Below are 23,178 nucleotides of genomic sequence, written 5' to 3'. Positions count from 1 at the left end.
CTGGGGGCGCCGACCGCAGCGCCGGGAAGGAAGAGCTCACGCCGGGCGGAGCGCAACCCGTTCACGTTTATAGAACAGCAGAGGCAGGTGGACAACACAGCAGCACTTCTAGGTCGGGGACCTGGCCGATCCGACCAGCACACAATCAGGAACATAACTGCACAGCGCTGGGGCCCCGCCCGTGCCTCAGTCCCACTCGTCGCCCTCGAGGTGGTCCTCGCGTGGCACCTCCAAGTCGTGGAAGTGGAAGTTGGCCATCATGTCCCGCAAGGCCAGCATCAGCCTGTTCAAGCCCTGGTCAAGGTGTGGACCCCCGGCCCCTCCGTCCTCTGGCCGCTCCCCCTGCGGCAAAGAGACTCGTCTGAGCCGCGCCTGCCAGGACGAGCCCCCGCCCAGTCCCCTGCCCCGGGACCCGACACCCGGTCTCAGGCTGGCGGCCCCCACGTGCTGGGCTCCACGTACCTCCACGGTGTAGTTCGGCAACAAGGAGCGGAAGAAGAGGGCAATGGTGTTTCCATGGCTGACAGGGCTGAGCCTGGAAGGGGAGTCAGGACGGTCAGAAAGGCCCTGGCGGGGCCACGTGGGCAGCCCCCGCGGCGGCTGGGGAGAGAGGGGGCGGGGACGGCAGGGGGTGGCTCAGGCCTGAGGTGCAGGGGGTCCAGCATGGGGCTGGCCTTCGGAACGTGGCCAGTTGAGTGGAGAGTGGGGCCGCTGCAGCCAAGCCCCACTCGCTCTTGAGAAAGGCTGTTTCAAAGTGTCCTTCGCTCAGAGCTGAGGAGTGGAGAGAAGATTCTAGGGCATGCGTCGGGGGGGGGGGGCCCTCCTGGACTTTCCGGGCGCCTGGAGCCAGCACAGCACCCAGCCATCCTCAGTGTGACCACGCCCAGCACGTCAGCTTGGTGTTGAAGCCACAGACACTGATCATTAATAATTTTCATCTTAACCTGTTGAGCATTTAACTGGGGACTGTATTTCCCTGTGAATGCGCACTCTTAACTTTTATGATTCAGCAGAGAATAAAAAGGACTTCATTCTACAAAGTATGTCCGCCTGAAGCCCGGAAACGAGAAAGTCTGTCTGTGACTCTCCCAGGTCGGTGACTCTGTGACCACGGGCTCTACGTGAAGTAAAGCAATTACTTAACGTAAAGCTTTAAAGGCCGGAAGGAAAGGGGGAAGAAAGCATTCGTATGAGCCGATTCTGAAGGCAGCCTGCAGACTCGGCACCGCGGTGCCCGCCCCTGCTCTCCTGGCTGGGCCTCGGGGCCTTCTGCGTCCCGGCCTGACTGCCAGACACTCGTCCCTGGCGAGGCCTCCGCACAGGCTGAGGCTCCTGCTGGACACCAGCCGCCTTTCACATGTCAGGCTCACCCGCTGTTTCCTCGCAGGTTCTTACTGCAGTTCTGATTTTACATGTGTTGCCGGATTCTACAACTGCTTCCTACCCTATCTCCACCACTTGCTCCCGAACCTGACAGAGGAATGGCCTTAGCTGGACAAATACGTGAAAACACATGGCCTGCAACAGCTGATCCGTGACCCCAGATCACCATATTCTCTGAGGGCTGGACTCTGAGGCAGCAAGACCCCCCGAGCCCCAGCACTGACCTCGGAGCCGTGTGGGCAAAGGAGCAGGGCAGGAAGTACCTCTCCGGTCTGACGTAGGAGTAGATGGTGTCCAAGGGAGGCAATGGGTCATAGCCCAGCACAGACTGCGTGCTCACATCCTTCAGAAAGGCAGAGAGCAGAGGGGCGACTTTCAGCCGATTCCACTCTGCACCAGGCCTTTCTGCTGGGAGTGGGAACGGTCTGACGGAACGGCCCTTGTTTGCGAGGCTGCGTTCCCCGTACTAAAAGCCTGGGCGAGGGGGAGAAGGGCCCCTCCTCCAGCAGGACGCTCATCCGGCCCGCTCAGAGGACTGGGATGAGCCCAGGGACCGGCGCGGGTGTGGGAACCACAGGACCTCCGCTCACACGTGCTGTGACCGCCCTGCAAAATGTCAGGGCCTCACTTCCCAGGTTGCCAGCTACTGGCCTCGGGGCTCCGAGTCACCAGGTCACCGCCCTGAGCCCCATAAGGTCACGGAAAGCTGCAGGCTCGGCTCTGCCTCTCAGAACGCGAGTGTCTGTGAGGGGAGGGGCCTCTGCCCGTGACCCCAACCCGGGGGCAGAGCTGCCGGCAGGAAGAAGCCCGAGTCCAGCCTGCTCCCTTACCGGAGGTAGGGCGGCAATGGCTTCCTTGATCTCCGACAGGACCACGTGGCGGTGGATGTTTCTGGGTGCACGCTGGTACAGCACCTTGCGCCTAGGGCCCAGGGAGACGAGGGGCAGTGGTGGAGGCGGCCACAGCCCTGTGCCGCCCGCAAGATGGGCCTGGTCCTGAGAGCAGTGCCCACACCCCGGCCCCAGGCTCACCTGTTCTCACACGCCTCCACGGCAGGGTCCCCGGCGTCCACCGCCTGCAGAACCTCGTGCACGTTCTCCTCCAGCCAGCTCATGGTGGCCGGCTCCTTCCAGAGGAAGTGGGACCTCCCGAGGTACAGGCTTACCAGCTGGCTCAGGGCGGGGGGCTGGCTGTGGGCAGTGGGGCCTGTGAGACCCCCACGGGCCCAGGCTCCACGCGCCCGCCGGTGCCTGTGGGCATCCAGGGCATGCTGGCGACCTGGAGGGGAAAGAGGCTGCCCAGAGGGGGCTGCCGACAAGGGAAAGGGACCCCGAGGCAGGGCACACAGGCATTTGCTTCTGTGCAGCGTCCTTACTAAGAACAAGTTCCTCGATCAAAATCTAAACACGAGGAGAACGCAAACACCCGTGCGCACAGACACCGGAGAGCCCGCCCCGGTTTCCTGACCGGGCTTGAGGTGGCTGGCTCCCAAGTCCCACATTTTTCTTCACGTTTTACGAGAAATTTTAAAAGGCAGCAGGTGCCAATACAGGCGTCTGAACCACACTCACGGCTGCAAGGACGTTACAGCCCCAGTGCCCCCGCTGTGTCCAACAGGCCAGGCTGATGCCCACATGGCCAGGGCCCCAGAGTCCCTGCAGGGAGGACAGTCCCGCCACCCAGGCCCGCCCCCTGCCCAGGGCGCCCACCAGTCTGTACCTTATCTCGGCGTCAGGTCCGAAGAAGCGGTGTGCGGCCACGGTGGCGTCGGGGCGCACGCTGCAGTACTCGAGCAGAGGCATGAGCACTGCGGGGGAAGCAGGACCGTCACGCCCGCAAGGCCAGGGCTGAGGCGCAGGGGAGGCCGCTCTCCCACACCAGCCCAGGGGCCCCTGCCGCCACGGAGGGTTGTCCGTCCCGCTGCCCTGCGGCCCCGCCTGCACCCGAGGGGACTCACGCAGGAGCCCTGAGCACGTGCACTGGATGCTCTCATCATAGAGAACCCCTGCCCCAACGCTCTCCCAGGGACGGGCTCCACTAAAAGCCACGGGCCTGACAGGGAGCTTCCTGGATGATGGAGGTAGACTCTGGGTTGGCGAGCAGGCCCTGCTGGCGGCCACAGCCCCCCATGCAGGGCCTTAACACCCCGTCAGGGGCCTCGTCGGAAAGGGCCAACACAGCTCAGAGCCGGCCACGCAGCCCCTGTGTGGATGGAACCCAGCTGAGATGATAGGGAGGGGCTGGCTGAGGACGCTGTCTGCCGGGAGCCCCGAGCGACCAGGCGTCACCCCGGCTGCCCACAGGGAGGCTCACCGCCAGGGATGGAGCCCGAGGGCCCAAGCTGCACGGCCCAGCCCCTGCAGAGCTGCACGCGGTCCTGACCCCAGCCCCACCAGGGCCTGAGAGGGCAGTGGGCTCCTCTCTCAGGTCACAGACCCTTTGAGAATGTCGCCCAGCACAGGGGCCGTGAGCCCTCTTCCCGTCCACACACCCACAACTTTAGGGGCCCATGTTAACCAGCAGGTCACCCGAGAGGACCCAGGACGAACCTAACTCTGAGCTCCTCACCCCAGTGAGAACTGGGACTCGAGGACGAGGACAGACACCCACTTTGCTGACTTGGCCCCTCCTGGCCCCGTTTTCTCTCACACCCAGCCCACCGCCAGAGAAAATGCATCTACTTCAGGTGGTAAGTTTTACTTGAACTGTTAATATCTAAGGACACCCTAAAACCTCCAGGTGCTCTGACAGCAAAGTTAGCGCCTGAAGGCCCCGCTGGAACATGCATCTTCCCAAGAGCTTGGGACAAGCGCTGGGACCCATCCGTGCCCGCGGGGGGCTGCGGGGACACACCCACCTCCAGGGAACATGATGAGCGCCTGCCGGATCAAGAGAGAGGCCTTCTCCCTCGCAGAGCTCAGCTCCTGGTCGGGGAGGTCTGCCTGCTGACTCAGCAGGAAATGCGCCAGCGGCACAGAGAAGGCGAAATTTGGGAGCTGGGACAGGTTCCGATGAGCCTACAAGGGGTTTGGGCGTTTCAAGGTGGCGCAGACGAGAAAGGCAGAGCTCACGGGCGCCTGGATGTCCCTGGGTGCGCTGTGCCCCTTCTCCGTGCACAGAAGGCAAATAAAAGGACCTGGGGGTGTGCGGTCAGACCCAGGCCAGGTGGGCAGGAAGAGTGGACGCCCACCTTCCAACGGCTCAGCGTCAGGCAGGGGCCGGGGTCCTCTGGGGGGTGGGGCCGGCCCACCTCCACGTCTGCTCTCGCCTCCCTCCCCACGCCTACATCGCAGATGCACACGACTCGATGCTCTGTCACGTGACAGCACGGTCTCTGGAGACTTCTGTAACCTCCGCCCAAACCCCCCCCCCCCCGCCCCCCAGACGTCCTGCTGCAGCCCCACCGTGGGCGGCGCCCAGCAGCTGCATTTCTGTGAACTCCAGGAACCTGTGTGAACTAGACCCCGCACTGGGGAATCCTCGCCCAACCAGGCCACATGATCCAGAATTCAAAATAATTTACGCAGCTGTCTTTCAACTACACACCAACACGTGCTGTGAAGCAATTCAAGCACAGAATAAATAAAAGGCTGTCACCTCCTTGCCCCGCCCCCCGCTAGCCGTGTCCCCGAGACGGTGCCACCCAACGGGAGCACAGCGCCAGCCTTCATCTTACAGCAGCCAGATTAAGAAGAAAACCGGTGAAATGCACATTCCTACCTCATCTATAACCCGCGTGTCTAAAACAGCACCACCAGGATGCGAAATGCAGGTTATTAACGAGCCAGCCGATGGCCTGCCTCCTGCCCGTCTCAGACCTCACGCGCACCAACGCGTCCAGGGGTCGAGCCGCGGTGGCCTCCCCCACCTCACGGCTCCCTCTGCACGCTTGCGCTCACGTGCAAGCAGGCGGCAAGGCAGGCCCCCTGGGGTCTGCCCAGGACCCTCCCCTGGCGTCCCAGCCCCACCTGGAGCCCCGGACCCTCCCCTGGCGTCCCTGCTCCGCCTGGAGCGCCCGACACTCCCCGTGGAGTCCCAGCCCCGCCTGGAGCCCCCGACCCTCCCCTGGCGTCCCTGCTCCACCTGGAGCGCCGGACCCTCCCCTGGCGTCCCAGCCCCGCTTGGAACCCCGGACCCTCCCCTGGCGTCCCAGCCCCGCCTGGAGCCCCGGCCCCTCCCCTGGCGTCCCTGCCCGGCCTGGTGTGCGCTCACACCCACCTCCCACTCCTGGAAGAGGCGGATCAGGTACTCGTAGCTCCGTGCCCTTAAGGCCAGGTGGTCGAGCAGCAGCAGCATGCACAGGGGGTCCTCGTCCGGCTCAAGGCTTCCGGAGGCAGCACGGCGAGCAGAGGGAGACAAAACCCACAGTGGGCCGGCGCGGACGCCCACAGGCCGTGGCCCGGGAGGGAGGGGAGCGGGCGGCAGCCCTACCTGAGGATGAGCTTGCAGTACTCCAGCGCCGTGCGTGGGCAGCCCCGCTTCTCCAGGAAGCTCATCTGCTTGTAGAGGGCCAGGTAGAAGCTCCTAGACCCAAGACAGTTCCTCGTGAATGAGAGCACGGCAGGCAGCAGAGCACGTCGCCTGGCGCCTCGTCCGGCACTGCGTCCACCCTCTGCCCGCGGGCTTCGCCGGCATTTCCCGTGTGGCCTAATCAGCGTGAACGTTCGCCAGGGTCCTGTCTGCAGAGAAGGTGACTCTGCTTGTTGTTTGCGGTCACATGTGTGTGCACGGACAAAAAACCAAGCCTATTTGTTCGTGGAGATCTGCATCTTCTTGGGCATTTCTTAAAAAAACTATCCTTTAAGGGAAGAGAGTTAGAATCTGCTGCCGTGTCGACCGTCTAGATCTACCCGGGTGGGCCGCCGCTTTGATCAGCGGCTCCTGCCCTGTTAACGCCTGGGGACGCTAGTATTTTATAGCATCGCAAAGAACTAAGAATTTCATTGGAGAGACAAAGCCCACACAACTAGAAGCAAGAGAGAAAATTCGGACCCCACACGCCCTGCAGACAATCTGTGCAGTGGGGGTCACTGTGCCCTGGGGCCCACGACAGCCCCCAAGCCGGAGAACACATCCTACAAGGGACACGACCCAGGACGGCCGGAGACCACGGGGGGGTGGGGGGGTGGGGGCGCCCGGAGTGGAGAGCGTGCCCAGGCCCGCAAGGCCCTGAGGAGCAGGCGGTGGGTGAGAGGCTAGAGGCTGAGGTCAGCAGTGAGGCCGCGGCATCCGCTCAGGCCTGCGCTGCTGAGAACGGGGGCTTCGGGGCAAGAGAGTCTGCAGGAAGAGGGTCCCACGGGCGTGCGTGACAGGAACACGGTGGGGCTGCGTTCACGCTGCTGCCCGCAAGGCGTTCCCGAGGATCCCAAACGCGTGGGCTGCGGACTGAGTCCAAACACGCAAGGAAACACGACTACAGGTCCCATGGCGGTGAGGTGGCTGGCGAGGCTCCCTCCTAACGTGGACAAATTTAAACCCCAGGCCAGCCTGATCCGTCCACCCTCAGGTCCAGCCCTCCTGCATTTAAGCTTTAAACACAGCACGAAGCCCTGGGACCCCAGCGGGACCCCTCGTGGACAGTCCCGTGGCACCTGCCCCCCGTGCGCCCACCCTAGCACCCACGTCACCTGTGACGCCTACGACACACTCGCGAGGGAAGATGGTGTGCGCCTATGAACGCTGGGTGGCCGGCTCACCTGTTCTCGGGCCTGCGGTAGTCCAGCCGGCAGGTCCCGCTGGTGAGGCTGAACAAGGGGTGGAAGGCACACTCCATGCTGTACAGCGCGCGCTCTGCAGGCGACAGACACGGGGCGGCTGTCAGCCTCTGCGCGGTGGCTGCAAACCCGTCCTCTGTGGCTCCTGAGGAAAGCTCCAGAAGGGAGGTGGCCACGAGACTAGGAGTTGGAAAGTGACGGGCGAGGACGTGCCCACGGGGATCACGTCAACCACAGAGGTGTGACCTGGCCACGCCCGCTCCGGCCGGAGGAACCACATGCCTCCCCTGAAGCCCACGCACCCCCAGGGGCTGATCTTCAGGAGCCGAGGGTGGAAACAGGCCACTAGACGTGGACCATACATCATCACAAAAGGAATGACGTCCTGACACACGGCTCACACAGGTGAACACTGAGAACATCACGGTAAATGACAGAAGCCAGATGGAGACGTGTGTCGTGATTCCATTTACAGGAAAGTCCGGAGACAGAGGGCGGACCGGCGGTTGCCAGGGGCTAGGGGAGGCGGGTTTCTTTCGCACATGGTGGAAGTGACCCAGAAGCAACACGGATGAGGCTGTACGAGTCTGCATATGCTAACAACCAAGGAACTGTAGGCTCTAAAGGGGCGAATTTCACGGTAGATGAATTTTATCTCAATAAAGCTGTTACTTAAAGAACATCCTGGCGAACCCACCACATCCCCAACAGCTGAGGTGGGGCCGCCCGCTAGGCCTTACCCACGAGGTCCCGCGCCATCTCCTGGTCCTCCTGGAAGCGGCAGGCGTCACTGAGTTGCAGGAGCGAGTCCACGTGATAGGGGCTGGTCTGCAGCAGGACCTGTGAGGCAGGAGGAAGCTGATGGGACGAGGCCCAGGAAGGCCCCGGCCCCACCTCCGGCAGCTCGGCTCGCGCCGCGCCTCCACGACCCCACAGGGTGCCCGCGCACCACCATGTTGTTGGGCTCCATGGACTCCACGGCGGCCAGGAACCTGTGCTGCGTCTGCTGGTACTCTTCACTGTGCTCAAAGGCGAAGGCTGAGCGGCCTTTCCTAGACTCTAGCAGCCGCATCGACAGACCTGGGGTGGTGGGGGGTGCCTGCGTCAGGATGCCCAGGGCGGACTGCCCGCAGCTTGGGCCACACCAGCAACACGCGCCTCTACACCTTTCCTGTGAAGACGTGCCTCCCCCCAGGAGCATGGACGGAGCAGCGACATCCCAGGACAACAGGGAGGGGACACGCACAGCCCGCCTCCCCCACCCCATCCGATCAGCCCCAGACACTGTCTGCTTAGAGCCATGATGCAGGCGGGCGTGGGACAGGGAGCAGGGGCCACTGCCAGGCCTCGAGACGACAGGGACTGCTAAGCCACGATGTCCTCTCTCTGCTTCTTGCGCTGACTCTGGGTGGACGGGGTCCAGGGTCTTCTCAGGAGCCTGACAACTTCATCTCCCTTCGTCACCTTCAGGAGACCGGTCAGGGTCCCGGACGCCCCTGGCGACACCCTCCTAAAGGGGCAGCCCTACAGGACCCCGTGGCAATGAGCCCCTCTCTCTGCCTGTGCTCAGGGGCCGCTGCTGGGAACATGGGAGTGAAGGAGAAGGAGGGTGAGATGCCCACTAGGGCCATGGCTTCCCGTGTCCTCGCTGAGCACAGGGGGTCTCGCAGGGCATCCCAGGCCCCGGGGCCCCCTGATCCTGGATGCCACACAGCCAAGCCCCCCCAGCAGGGCATGACCCTGCACCCAAACCTTTCTGCACTGCTGCTGGTTTTCTTTAAATTACTAATTTAAATTACTAAACGAATGTTAATTTTCTTTAAATTATTAATCATTAAACCACTCTCCAGTTTGCAACAACATATAAAATATCACCGTTTACAAACGAACTCGATTGCTTCCGATGGCGTAGGAGCCACAGCACAAAGGAAGAAGGTGGAGCAACGCGGATTGCACATGGCCAGGAAAACACACGGCGGGTGGGGTCTGTGCCCAGACAGGGGGCTCCCCCCAGCCCCACGCAGGGCCCTCGGCCGCACACACGCACGCTGGCTCTGCACACGCAGAGGCGTGGCCCTGCAGCCCCGCGCCCTCACCTGGTTTGGTGTACCGGGGCCAGGCGCTCTTAGGGGTGGTCAGCCACGTACACTTGGGGTACACGCGCTGTCTCTGCCGCGGCCTGAGGAGAAACAGGGTACGGCTTTACCTCCGTGCTGCCGGACCCTTGCGGGCAAGGGCAGGACAAGGACAGAACGCAAACCGCCTTGACAACGGCCGTCACCCTGCCGGACGAGACGGCAGACTGCGATCCGATCAACCAAACCACCACGGAAGAGGGAAGAAAAACAGGAAACCCGTAGTCCAGCAAAACGTTAGGAAAGGGAGAAAAGAAACAGAAGGTGAGAACCTAACGTGAAGACGACAAGGTGAGAGCGAGCCGGCAGTGACCCGCGGACACAAATGAGCTGCCTTCCCATGGACAACGCGGCTGCGCGGGGCAGAGGGCCCTTCTCATCTGCCCTCTCAGGAGGCCCCACCCCGACAAGCAACGGAGATGGGGCATCAGCAGCAAACACCCACACACTTCTGGAAGAAAGCCAGCCAGACACAGGAGCACGAGCGGGCAGCGGGGCCGGCCCAGCTCCCTCCCCCAGGCTCGGTGCTGCGGCTCTCTCATTCGGGGGTCTCTGCTGCAGGTGCGAGCCCCTCCCCACAGCCGTGGTCACACCGAGGGCTTTCTGCTCTATCACTGATGCTTTATTTCTTGAGCTGAGTAGTGGCCAAGTGGACCCATGTATGTTACACTGTATACCTTTTTTGATAATATGAACTATTTCATTAAGAAAAAAATTGAGTAAAAACCTGGATTGTGTTAGGAATGGGATGAAATAAAAGTAAAAAACTGCAGGAGAAAAAACAACTCAAGAAAACCATGGTCAAAATCTGAAGGAAACTAAAATGTGGGATGATTCTGGGTAATTGGTAATTGTGAAAAAAAGGAGAATTAACTGGATGCTCAGAACTGTCCTGTCTGGCATCCCAGGGATGGTCCAGCCCTGCAGTGAGCCGTCCATGCAGAAGAGGCTGCCACTGGGAGGTGGGGCACCAACGGGGGAGCAGACACCAGCGGCAGAGGAGGTCCAGATGGGAGGACCCGGCAGGGAGCAGCACACACGGCACCTGGGATCCCGAGGGGACGAGGAGGGACCACGGCTTCTCAAGGTAGCCCATGCACAGGACTTCATTGTTTAAGGAAGGAAACGTGATAAATAACAACTATAGTAACACCGCGAAAAACAGTAAGTGCAGTTACGATGATCTAACTACTAGTAATAAGTGTAATATGCACAGAAATAAGACCAGGCGAACATGTATAGACAGACCAGGCAGACGCAAAGGACGCGAGGGCGGGTTGGGGCGGAAGGTCCAGCCCAGGGCAATACAGGTAAAAAAGGGGAACATTTTGAGTTAAAGTGTTTTTCATTAATATTCCAAAAAAGAAGACAAAGTCAGAGACCCTTCTGTCCTGAGTAACTTTACACCAAAAATAAAAGCAAATTATACAGCAAATGCAATGAGAAATACAAGGAAAGTGTGAGCGAATGACATGAAAAAATTCCTCAACCTCACTCAATATCAAACAAATAGAAGTCAGGGGCTTCCCTGGCGGCCCAGCGGTTAAGACACCGCACTTCCACCGCAGGGGGCATGGGTTCAACCCCTGGCTGGGGAACCAAGATCCCTCATGCCACCCGGCACGGCCAAAACAAAACAACAACAGAAGTCAAAAACGTGGAGACTATACAACAGTGTAAAACAACTACACCCCAATTCAAAAAAGACCAAAAACGCGGAGACTATGCAACAGTGTAAAACAACTACACCCCAATTCAAAAAAGACCAAAAACACAAACACATGGAGACTATTCTTCGTCTTCACATTATGACAGACTTGAAAGCCTCCTACACCTGCCAAGGACCCGAGGAGGAAGCAGCGCGCAGACGGGGGGCAGCGGGTGACACCCCTCCCGGGCACCCTCGCGCCAAGTGCCAGCAGGCACTGCAGCCAAGTGCACCCGACACCTGTGCCCGGGGCGCCTGCTCCCCCCATGCTGCTGGCGCCGCTGCTGGCACAGTAGTGCGGGGTAAATGGTGCTCAGGACCCAGCCTGCAAACCAGGCGTGTGAGAGATACAAGAACCCTACGGCCCCAGGAAACAAGACATGTGCACGGGGCCCAGGAGGCGCAGCAAACAGCCTTGAAGGGTCATCTGTGGGAGGCAAGGGCGACGGCTCGGAACTGCTTGAATAAGCAGCTCTTTTTCATAAGCCTCTGCCGAGGGAAAGCTCCCACAGTCGGGGCTGGGCCCTGCGAGGGAGCAGCCCAGGCAGAAGAGCCCCCTTCCCACGGGAGGTCTGGGATCCCCATGCCCCGGACGCTCCCGCGGCGCTGACTGCACGGCACCAGCCCCCAGAACTCACGTTCACGAAGGTCAAACTTATCGCAAAACCCAAACCCCACATCGGTATTGCTCTCAACTGAAAAGCAAAAATGAATCTGGCTAAGATTTCAAGGCCAGAAGTTCAAACTTCAGAATCTTTGTAAAACTAGGACTCGCGGGGGAGAGCAGGCGGTGCGTGATGGAGCCCGACACCCACAGACAAAGCCACGCGACTTCTCCTCGACTCCCCTTTGGGTCCCGTGGGCTTCCTTTCTCACTGTGGCTGTAAACACCCTCCCTTCCCTTCCCTCAGCTGAGAACACAGCAGTGTTGGTCTTACCTCTGCTCCCCCAGGACGGCTCGGGCACCAAAATACCTTTTCAGTTCCGTGTCTGGATTCAAGTGTCTAGAGAATTGAAAATTTTACAGAGAAAAATGAAATTGAGTGTGTTAACAACGATCCTGAGAATGTCAGAAAGTCACATAAGGACCCAGCATGGAGAGCGGCTCTCCAGCAGGCCTGATTTCTCTGCAACTACACGGCCCGTGGCCGAGACCGGCCACCACTCGCCAGGCCGAGTCAGAGCAGCGTGAGCCCGGGCACGAGATCGAGGGGTCTTCACTGCCTTAGGAAGGAAGGTGGCTGATTTTGAATGCTGGCAACAGTCTGCGGTAGGGACGGGGTTTCATTAAGCACCTACAGGAACAGGGGGTGGAAAATTCACCCCCGAATGGAAGCTTTAATGCAGCTCAAGAAAGAACGTTCCCAGACACGCAGAGCTAGAGAAAGGTCCTGGAAGGTCAGGGCTGCCCCGTCCCCTCCCCTCTGTCCCCGAAGACGAGCGCTCCTCACTCGGCGAAGCCACACCTGTGCTCCACGTACAGAACATGCTTCTTGGCACTCAGTGGGGGCGGGCCTGGGCGGCTGGAGCCGCTGGCATCCTCAATCCTCTCCAGGATGCGGTCGATGTCCTCCAGCCCATTCTCCTGCAAGTCCCCAAATGACATGTTCACTACCACACTGACTTGCTGACTTTATAAGTAACCATCAATAGCAAGATTTACTCTTACAAAGAACAAGTATTATATTGTGTTTCCTTCCTGAAAGACAGTCCAATCTGAACACCCTGTACTGCACGTACATTTAGAAAAAAGAAGAGATGCTTCGTAAGAGGAACAGTCAGAATCACAGACCAGGAAGGGACTCTGCCAACGGAAGAGCATCATTTCAGACGTTTGCTAGAAAATGGAAAGCACGGAGATGGGCTCTAACCCTCAAGGATCGAAGGGAACAAATTTGGTAATTTCCCCTGACCTCTGAATTAGTCAAATAAAATATCAAGAAAAAACGAAATGTTTTCAACACCCCCTCAAGAAACATTCCGAAAAGAACACAGAGAGCAAATCCACCAGCCACACATACCGAGCTTTCTCCTGCAGCGTTTTTCTTATTTTTCTGTTTCCTTTTCTTCTTGCGGAGTTTGCCACTTGTATTAGACTGACAAAAGAAGCTCATTTCGGTCAATGGAAAGACACAATGACATCTTAAATCCAAGAACTAGAGCAGCCAGCTGCAGGGGGACAGCCAGCTGCAGGAAGACAGAGCAACAGGCCCACCGCCCTGCCGTCCACCTTCTGAATGTCCTATGAACACATCCACTTCTCTCCAGCAGCTGACACCTCCCACTGGTCTCCCTGACTCTGGCTGGCCCCCACCTTTCTGAGGTCTCCCTGACCACTTACGGGGTCTGGACCCTCCGCCCACCTGCCCTCCGCTCTCACCCGTCACCGTGTCAACCACTCTCTGCCACACTCAGCCGGCCTGGAGCCCAGGGCTCCGCACCGCAGGCCGCCACACCTGCAGTCCCCCCACCTCAAGACCGCTCGTGCCTTCCCCCGGCCACCACCTTCCATCAGTGTGAAGGTTCTCGAGGAAGCCCCCCGGCACCCCAAGACCAGTCGAGGGCCCAGCTGCACCAGAGGTCCCTGGGGGGCACAGACTGGCTCGCAGTGAGCACTTGCTGGGTGAGTGACAGAGAGCCTCCTACAGGGACCCCCTTCCTCACCGTGCTGCTCAGGTGCCACACCCAACCCTGACCTGGCCTATGTGTCTCTTTAAGGGCACCCACCAAGGGCCCTGGTCCACCCGGCCCGAGCTGCAGACACACAGTCGCAAAGAACACACCCGACCTGGGCAGAAGGGCACTCTCCCAAAACAGAGGGGGCAGGCCTCGTGCCAGGGAGACGTGTCTAGGGGACCCGGACTGTGGCCCCTCGCCAGCCGCCACCAGTCTTGAGGACTCCAAGCCAATCTGATAAGGGCTCCCAAGGAAGTCTGGGGGCAGCCGGGCAATTCACAAAATGGCCCTCAGAGAATGCCAACGGGGTGTGTAGGGGGAGCTGCACCTGCTCTGGGAGAACCGCCGCGTCCGTCACGTCGCCATCCTTCTTGGACTCTGAGTGTCCACGCTGGGCCCTCCTTTTGTTCCCCGATGCTGCGGCGTCAATGAGCAGACAGTCGGTCCTGTCCCCGTTCACCCCGGGCACCTCCTCGAGGTCCTCGATGTTTATCTGGAAACACAGACGGGGGAGCAAGAGCATTACGGGTGCGTCCTAGTCACAAATGAAAAGGTGACTCTCAGATGCACGCGTGTTGCAGGGAAAGGTGGGCGGGCACCTTCCAGGTCGCTGAGGTTGTAGAGGGAGGACCACAGATGTCCAGTAGCCCAGTGGCCACGACGCTCCCCTCTCAGCAGCGTGGGGCCAGGGCCACTTCAGTCATGGTCCCAGAGAACGCTGGGGCGCTGTGTGGCTACGGGATCTGTCCTCAGGGTGACATGATGAGGAATCCCACACGGGACAACTTCTCCCCCTACCAAGCACCACCCCAGAGTAAACACACACGCTCAGCTAATGCCTCACTCTTCCCTCCTCCCACCTGGACTCCGGCCAGCTGTTCTACACCAGCAGACAGGACCAGTGCCTGGGGGAAGACAAGGCCCAGGAGATACTCAGTAACAAGAATGGTAACGCATCCAATAGGGGAGCCTTAGACAGTGGTAAACAGGGATGAACCACTCTCGTGTGCACACGCAGGCCTCAGGAACACGATGCAGAAAGGAAGGTCCCAGGAGACTCACACCCTCGCTCTGGAGGAGACGGGGCAGGGACAAGTCACGGGACAAGTTCTGGCCCTTCTGCTAGTAAATGAATCAGCAAACAAAGGAGGCGACACGCAGTACCAACACCACGCTTCACGAGCCAGATCAGAGGGATGCAACCTGGTTCACCGAGGTCCAAAAATAAATTTTAAAAACTACATGAAAGATTCAGAACATCCGAAAAATATAAAGCTAAAAAAATAAAAATAAAATCCACTCTAAACCCCAGAACCCTGAGATGATTTCCAAACAAAACTGGGGGGCTTCCCTAGCGGCGCAGTGGTTGCGAGTCCGCCTGCCAATGCAGAGGACACGGGTTCGTGCCCCGGTCCGGGAAGATCCCACATGCCGCGGAGCGGCTGGGCCCGTGAGCCATGGCCGCTGAGCCTGCGCGTCCGGAGGCTGTGCTCCGCAACGGGAGAGGCCACAGCAGTGAGAGGCCCGCGTACCGCAAACAAACAAAAAACTGGGGCGAAGTCCTCAGCGACTGTCCACTGCCTGTCCCCGCGGGGCCCGGGGCTCTGACGTTAGTCTCAAGGGAAGGGACGCATGCGCGTCTGTGCTCCCTGGTTTCGCATCTTCACCAGCGGAGGTTCCCACGCGGCAAGGATGAAGCTCAGGGCTGTGTGACGCCTGCTTGTCTAGCAAATTCACAGATCTTTTTCTGTAACGACAGCACCACGCAGACCGCGATGGGGACAGCACCGTGAGGCCAGGCCCCGCCGTGGACCTCGGTGCGAAGGGAGGAGCTGCAGTGAGGGCCCCGCGGACGGTTCTTCTCCACAGCAGGGGTCCCGGAGGAACAGCCCCACGCTTTGTCCAGCATTCAGCACTGGTGACGCCTCCCAGGGAAGCCCGGGACTGCTTTACTTTTATTAAGTCATGCTCACATCCTTAAAAAAAAAAAATTCTCATTTTTGAGCCCCCTGTGGAAGCTTGAGGTGTTTCCAGAAATTCCAGTTTATAAGGAGCTCCACGCCAAGGTCAACTTCAACGGACAGCAAAACTCTGACTCTTGCACGCAGGACCCTGCGGAGCTTTGGCAAGAGCTCTGGGAAGAAGCACGATTCGCTGCCACCCACGCTGCTACCCAAGCTGTCCAGCGTCCTGACGTCGATCTGACTTGCAATCCAGGAGCTGCCATGGTCATCAGTTTTGAGGTCCCAACGGGTCCCTATTTCCAGAGGGTCGTGTCTGCTGCCTGTGTGCTCTCTGGAATCCCCAGGACAAGGCACCATGAACACTTCGGTGAGGACGGGGGAGGGGCTGGATCTCTGTTGCGGGGTAGGAAGCTTTTTCTTTAAAAAACAAAACCAAACCGTGGTACAATTGACATCTCTTGAAATGAATGCACAGGGCAAGTTTTGGCAGAGCCGTGTAACCTATACTCTTATCAAGAGACAAAACTCTCCTGTTATGCCAGAAATACAGGCCTCATTCCACCCCCAGCTAAGCCTCCTGCCGATGCTGGCGAACCCTAGGGTTTTCACCACTGTGACTTTGCCTGTCCCAGGACGCCGTGCCCGCACAGTCAGTGTCTTCTGGAGTGTACGGCTTCTGAGGCTTGTCCCGCTCTTGTATTAGGCGTTAGCTCCTGGTTCCTGGTGACCGGTATTCCTTTGCATGGATTCTACCACATAAAGTTTATCCACTGAGAGTCTTTTGTTTCCGTTTTGGGGTTACTGTGGATTAAGCTGCTGTGAAGATTTGTGAAGTCTTCTGGGTAAGTGTTCACAAGTGGTTGCTGGGGTGTGAGGCGTCAGGTTTATGCTGAATTGCCAGGCCTGTTTCCAACGGTCGGACAATTTCATCCCACGCCAAAGCTGCTGCCCCAGCAGCCTTGAGCTGCTCTCATTTTGGCCATACTGGTGGGTGCACAGGGGTACTGTATTACGATTTTTTTATAATTTTTTAAAATAAATTTATTTATTTATTATTTTGGCCCCGTACACCTTAGTATCAAGCCCAAGACTCCGAGCAGGCTTCCGGAACTCCTTCTCTCCAGCACCCTCCCCCTTAACTCCAGCCACTTCTACAGACCCCACATCTGACCTGCTCCCTGGCTCAGCATGAGCTCCATGATCTGCTGGGCCAGCCTCCCTGTGCTCATCTCTGGAGAGTGTCTCCAGTCAGAAAGCCGGCACAGGGGGCTAGGGGACCTCGGACCGGCAGTGCTTGTGGTCTAATGTCTGCAAACAGTTCACTCATGCATTTTGCTAGTTCGATAGTTATTCAGGGCAAGAAGGCGGCTCGAGTACCAGTTATTCTGCCACGGCTAGAAGCTGAAATCTTACTTTTGTTTCCATTCATCCACTGCTTGGTTTACTGAGAGATTGTTTTTGGCTCTGTAAAAATAAGCCTTTCGGGGACTTCCCTGGCGGCCCAGTGGTTATGACGCGGCACTTTCACTGCTGGGCCCGGGTTTGATCCCTGGTCGGGGAACTAAGATCCCACAAGTCACACGGTGCGGCTGAAAAAGACAAAACAAAACAAAAAACATCTTTCGTTTTAGGGCCCCTAAGAGTGCTACTGGAAAAAAAAAAGTTATTTTTCCTATTAAAAGAGGGAAAACGTTAAAACTTTACATTACTGAGGAAGTTCTTCTCTGGCATGCAGTCGGGGATGACAAAGCCTCATCTTTCTACCATCTTTCAGTAGGTAGAAACTGGCATGGATGAGGCCCCCTCTGCTAAAGCTTTTCTCACAGACTTGAGGACAAAAGAAGTGATGTGACGTGAAGCTAACCTGAAGAATCTTAGAACATTATTGTAATCCACGACCAAATGTGCCCTTGAGCAGTGAAAAAATCTACAGGGGCTCCAATACCACCTGTTACCAAATGCGTTTGTGAATGTGAATCCAGGGTCTGGCTGCTGCTGCCAGCAGAACCGGGCATCAACATGAAGATGACCCATGTCCGCGAGTCGACGGTCACCAAACAACGTCCAGTTCTTATTCCAGTCAAACAAGAGCAACCTCATCAATGACGCTTTGACTTCGGAACAAGTTTGCTTTTATTTAATTACACAATTTAGATTTCTTCCAATCTAGATTTATTTCAGAGACTGGCCACTATATTGTACATGAAAACAGAGAGACATAAACATGTAATCTTCAGAAAAGAACAATCTTCCTCGCTAAAACTTTTCAATGATATAGAATAAATCCTGATAGTTTTTAAAAGCTTGTGTGGTTTTCTATCAGATTGTCAAAGTGGTCCCTGACCCCAAAACACTAATAAATTCTATTTTACAGCACCATTTTTAACAGTCGCACAGTACGTTATGCTGCAAAACTCAAACTATACCCTTAAAACAGGTGCATTTATTACATATAAATTATATTTCAATAAAACCGATTTTCAAAAACCAGTCTGGATGAGGTAGGAAAGATGATTTCTAATCTAAGGCCAAGGAAACTCACCCAAGAGCCAGCAAAGAGGACAGTCCCAGCCATTAAGTCACAGAAGGGTGTCTTCCCACTCCCCAGGGGGAGAGGGGTGTACCAGCCCCTAGAAACGCCTCTAATCCACTTAGGGTCACACGTTTCTATTGAAGTTCTTGGCTGTCAACACGATGTAATATCAACATTTGCTGAGTACTGTGCGCCTGGCATGGGCTAAGGGCTGTACACGTTAGTTCACTGACTCTTCGTGACAACCCCATGAGGTAAGTAACATCATCCCCAGGAAACAGGGGAGCCGACGTGTATGCTAGGAACCCTGTCCAAGTTCTCACAGGTAAGAAGAGGCGGAGCTGGGATGCAAAGCCCGTGTGCAGACGCTCACTCACACTCTGTCCTCAGAGGAAACACTGACTCATGCCGCGACCTCTCCGCACACCTACGAGAACAGACACTGTTCCGGGGGTGGGGATACGCGAGGGAACAACAACGTCTCTGTTCTCACACAGCTGATACTCTCCGGCAGTGGGGGCCAAGCAGCACGAGATAAAAAGAACACGTCGGTAACTTGTAGGGTTTGTTCTGTGATAACTTCCAGAGAAAAAGGAGAAAGATCAGAAGAACGGGGAGAGGGGCTGTAACTTTAAATCGCTGGGGAGGGTAAGCAAGACTCAGAAGGTGACATCTGAGCGAAGCCTGAGCGGGGGAAGCAACACAGGAACATGGGGTGTTCCGGGTAGAGGGGACAGCGGGGAGACCTGCGTTCCAGGCCTGTGGCTGGAGCAGAGCAGGCAAGATCAGGGAGACATGAGGCGGGCGATCCGGGCCCTGGGGGGCTGTGAGAAAGGAGGGCTGAGAGCAGATGTGGGCCTAACAGGATCCTTGTGGCTGCTGCACCCAGACAGGCTGCAGAGGCCAAGAGGACGAGCGGGACCGGGTCAGAAGTATCCAGGCAGAGGCAACGGCCACACCGCAGGTGCTACACCTGCAGCCGCCCACGACTCCACCAGGGTTTGCATGTGGTGTGTGAGAGAAAAAGGTCAGGGGTATATTCCAGGCTGCTGGCCTTGGCAAGAGGAAGAGTGGAGCTGCCCTCGACAGACAGGGAAGGCTGGAGGAGGCAGAGAGGGCAGTTAAAGTCTGGACACACTGAGCCTGAGACGTCTGCGAGACACCTAAAGGAGATGATGTAAAGATGGCGTTTGAATCCACAGACTACGATGGAGGTCTGTGCAACACCAGGGTCCTGCCGGAGAGCAGAAGAGGATACGCACAGCACAGCACTCAGCAGGGGCAGCTGTTGGGTCCCTCTGACCTGACCGATACCACAGGGAGTCCAGAAAAGCACCTTTTCTCTCTATTCACACACAGAAGCACCTGCTTTTTTTTTTTTCATCTATCCCCTCACCCTGGCCCACTGTCCATCTATCCTCCTTTCCTCTTCAAAAGGAACGCTAACTTTGCTTCAGAGACAAACACCTGGGCACGGTTAAGAGTACAATTTTAGGGACTTCCTCAGCGGCGCAGTGGTTAAGAACCCGCCTGCCAATGCAGGGGACACGGGTTTGAGCTCTGGTCTGGGAAGATCCCACGTGCCGCAGAGCAACTAAGTCCGTGCACCACAACTACTGAGCCTGTGCTCTAGAGCCCGTGAGCCACAACTACTGAGCCTGTGTGCCACAACTACTGAAGTCCACGTGCCTAGAGCCCATGCTCCGCAATGAGAGAAGCCACCACGATGAGAAGCCCATGCACTGCAATGAAAAGTAGCCCCCGCTCGCTGCAACTAGAGAAAGCCCGCGCACAGCTACAAAGACCCAACACAGCCAAAAATAAATACGTAAATAAATTTACTAAAAAAAAAAAAAAGAGCCCAGAACCTGGATTTCACTGTGGGTGTCACTTACTACCTCATTTGTACAATGGGGACAACATGACCTTCCCAGACCGTAAGACACATGACATCGCAGCAGGGCCTGGAACGTGTGAACGTTTTCCAAATGAGTTACCATTGTTTAAGACTGAGAAAAAAAGAAGACTAAACCTGGAGGATGTCAGAATAAGGAGAAAGTACACTTGACAGATGGTCAGGGAAAACAGCCAACTTCAGCACAAACCCATTTCAGCCTGTTAACAAGTGGGATGGAAAGAAGCCTTGAGGGTTTTGAAAGAAGTCAAAAAATGACTGGAGGGCTTCCCTGGTGGCGCAGTGGTTGAGAGTCCGCCTGCCGATGCAGGGGACGCGGGTTCGTGCCCCGGTCCGGGAAGATCCCACATGCCGCGGTGCGGCTGGGCCCGTGAGCCATGGCAGCTGAGCCTGCGCGTCCGGAGCCTGTGCTCCGCAACGGGAGAGGCCACAACAGTGAGAGGCCTGCGTACCGGAAAAAAAAAAAAAAAAAAGACTGGAAAACCTAGGGATAAATGATGTGATGGGAGCACTGGGGAAAAACCGCCCATGTGTGGAGAGCTGTGGAAGCTGGGTGGGGGCCCGTGAAGGTTACTTGTACTGCTCTATTTTTGCATGTGTTTGAAATTTTCCATAATAAAAAATTAAAAACAAAGAAATGGCAAGAAACAAGGGAGCGGGGAGGCTCTGAAGAGGTGGCGGGATAGTCTGGAGAATTTGAAGACGGACTTGGTCCCGCTTCCAGCAGAAACTACAGGGTGAGGCTGCCTCTTACCTTGGAGGAACGTGGACAATCTCTAAACCAAACTACCAGACTGGCAGCCCACACGCCCCAGTCTTAGGATGGGCCCCTAACCTGCCAACTTCCTGTGAAGTTGGGAGCGGTTGCCAGACTAACAGACCTTACAGACGGCAGCTGGTGTTCTCCGCGATCTTCACACCTACTGGTACTCCTCCAATCACTCGGCAACCGCGGTCGCGCCCTAGTGTGTGCCGGGCGCACGGTGCTGGGGACACACGGTGCGCAAAGCAGACACGCTACCTGCCGCTCGGGGCGGTCAAGGGAGCGAGAACGAGCACGTGCAAAATTACAGACTGAGGCCAGCGCTACGGAGACGGGGGTGTGGGGGGGGTTGGCGTTATTTCTCTGTGCCAGACACCTGCTACGGGGACGCAGCGATGGGCAAGAGCGAGGCACCGAGTCCTGGGCTGTGAGGAGCAACCGAGATCGTTTGCGAAGGCCCTTCGACGGCACCGCGAGGGAGACACTTAACCCTGAAATGAGGGTTGGCGACCCCAGACCCTGGGAGCGAAGCCTCGCCCACTGAGCTGCGGCCCCGCCCACAGACGGCAGGCCCCGCCCACCCAGCTGCAGCCAGGACCCCACTTACCCCGCCCCCGGACGTATGGCCCCGCCCCCACCGCAGCCCAAAGCCAACGTAGCCACGCCCCCGGCCTCAGGCCACCGCCCACTCCTTTCGCCCCGCCCCCCACTGCAGCCCAGACCCCCAGTCGCCCCGCCCCGTGACGTCACGGACCCTCCTCGCATGCCGCCCCCACCGCGGGCCCCCACCCCGGGCAGCCCGACGCCTCACCAACTCGAACCGGTTGTTGACTCGGACGCCCTCCTTCCCTGGGCCCCGGGGGCGCCAGCCACCGGGCCCCCGCTTTGGGCCTTCTTCTTCCACATCATCGTCATCGTGGAGGACAAACTGCAGGGCGCCGGGCCCAAGGGGCTCCTGGCCGCGCTGTTCCCCCCTCAGCCTCCGGAGGGCCCGGCGCGACATAGGACCCAACAGCCGCTGACGTCTGGAGACTGGCAGAAGGAAGAGCGGAAAAGAGAGCGGACAGCGCGCCTGCGCACTTAAGGCACGGTGGCGCGAGTCTGGCGTGTCGCGTCTGCGCGCTGCGGCCTTCCGGAACTTCCTCTCTGTCTGCGGTGGCATCAAAGAAGGCGCAGGCACTTCCGGGCGAGTTCTCGCGCGATTTGGGCGGTGTCTTCGGGTTTTCTGGAGGCGCGCCAGCGAGACAAGTTTGGACGGCGCGGGGCTCCGAGCCTCCAGTAGCGAGTGCGGGCCGGCGGGGCGGGGACGGGGGCGGGGCGGGGGCGGGGCCAGGCGGCAGCTGGGGGCGGGTCGCGGAGGGGTGCGCCCAGCCGCTGCTGGCCGCCTCCAGGGGCTGCCGGCGAGGCAGTTCTGTCCTCATTAAAAGTAGGCGCGTCCAAGCCGAGGAGCTTCCCAAAGCTGCGGATCTCGACCCCCCTCCCACGGCAGGCTGAAACCGACCCTTAGGTACGCCCTGGGCGTTTGCTTTTTGTCGTCATTAGTGCGTCCCAGGTGATTTTCCTGTACATCTAGGTGTGGGAATCCGTGGTCTAAGGTGGAGGCTCGCCACCCTTACCGTGTGTCGTCATCTCCTGGGGGGATTTTTACAGTGAAGGTCGAGGACTCATCCCTAGAAATTCCAATGTGGGGTCTAGCATTGACATTTTTAAAAAAAGGTCTTCAGGAGTTTAGAGTGTGCAGGCAGATTGAGAACCCCTGCTAGGGCAGGATGGTCTGGTGTGGGGAAGGGGCCCTCCCACCCAGACGGAGGAGGGTCGCGGACGACCCTCACTGTGGCGCCAAGCCCTGTCCTGAGTTCTTACCTGGCCGTGGAAGGTAGACGTCCTCACCTTTATAGGTAAAGAAACTGGGACTCAGAGAGTAAGGAAATGGCCCAGGTAGAATGTGGGTCTGCCTTTGTGTCTGTGGTTCCAGAGCTGAGATGAGGAAGGCTGCTGGCACAGCCCCAGAAGGGAAGCAGGTGTGTGTGCCAGTGCTCGCACTGCTGGCCGGGCAGCCATACTGGTCACCGGGATCTTGAACTGCTTCACGCTGGCTGGCACGTGGCTGCTGCCTCACACACACACACACACACACACACACACACACACACACAATCCAGCCACTAAGCCTCACGCTCAGCACATACAGGATCTCCAGGGCACCATCCTCCTAAAAACTCTGATTGTTCAGGGATCAGGCTAGTTGTTAAATAGATTCTGTGTCACTGCTGTTCCAAGGTGTGACCAGCTTATGCAGGCTTATCGCCTCACCTGTGGATGGAAACGAGGGGAGTGTCACCAGGAGCTGCTTCCTGCCCTGCCGTCTGTTAAGTTGGCAGCCGGGG

At 58.0% G+C, this 23,178-nt stretch overlaps 1 protein-coding gene across 1 annotated transcript; it reads right to left on the bottom strand.

The window, feature by feature from the left end:
* Positions 1–48: 48 nt before the first annotated feature.
* Positions 49–22,077, bottom strand: TCF25 (transcription factor 25). Its single transcript, XM_059999601.1, has 18 exons — positions 21,603–22,077; positions 13,945–14,109; positions 12,962–13,036; positions 12,407–12,525; positions 11,879–11,944; positions 9,194–9,276; positions 8,047–8,177; positions 7,838–7,937; positions 7,080–7,173; positions 5,815–5,907; positions 5,602–5,707; positions 4,241–4,400; positions 3,103–3,190; positions 2,415–2,573; positions 2,214–2,304; positions 1,647–1,726; positions 463–535; positions 49–342 (listed from the first exon to the last, which is right to left on the bottom strand). The coding sequence occupies exons 1-18, from the start codon at positions 21,951–21,953 to the stop codon at positions 187–189; spliced, it is 2,190 nt and encodes a 729-aa protein (XP_059855584.1). The 5' UTR covers positions 21,954–22,077; the 3' UTR covers positions 49–186.
* Between the last annotated feature and the right edge of the window lie 1,101 nt (positions 22,078–23,178).

This window comes from Delphinus delphis, chromosome 20, assembly GCF_949987515.2.
Source record: "Delphinus delphis chromosome 20, mDelDel1.2, whole genome shotgun sequence".
NCBI lineage: Eukaryota > Metazoa > Chordata > Mammalia > Artiodactyla > Delphinidae > Delphinus > Delphinus delphis.
Note: the sequence above shows the minus strand (reverse complement) of the source record. Positions and strands in the feature narration are given on the sequence as shown.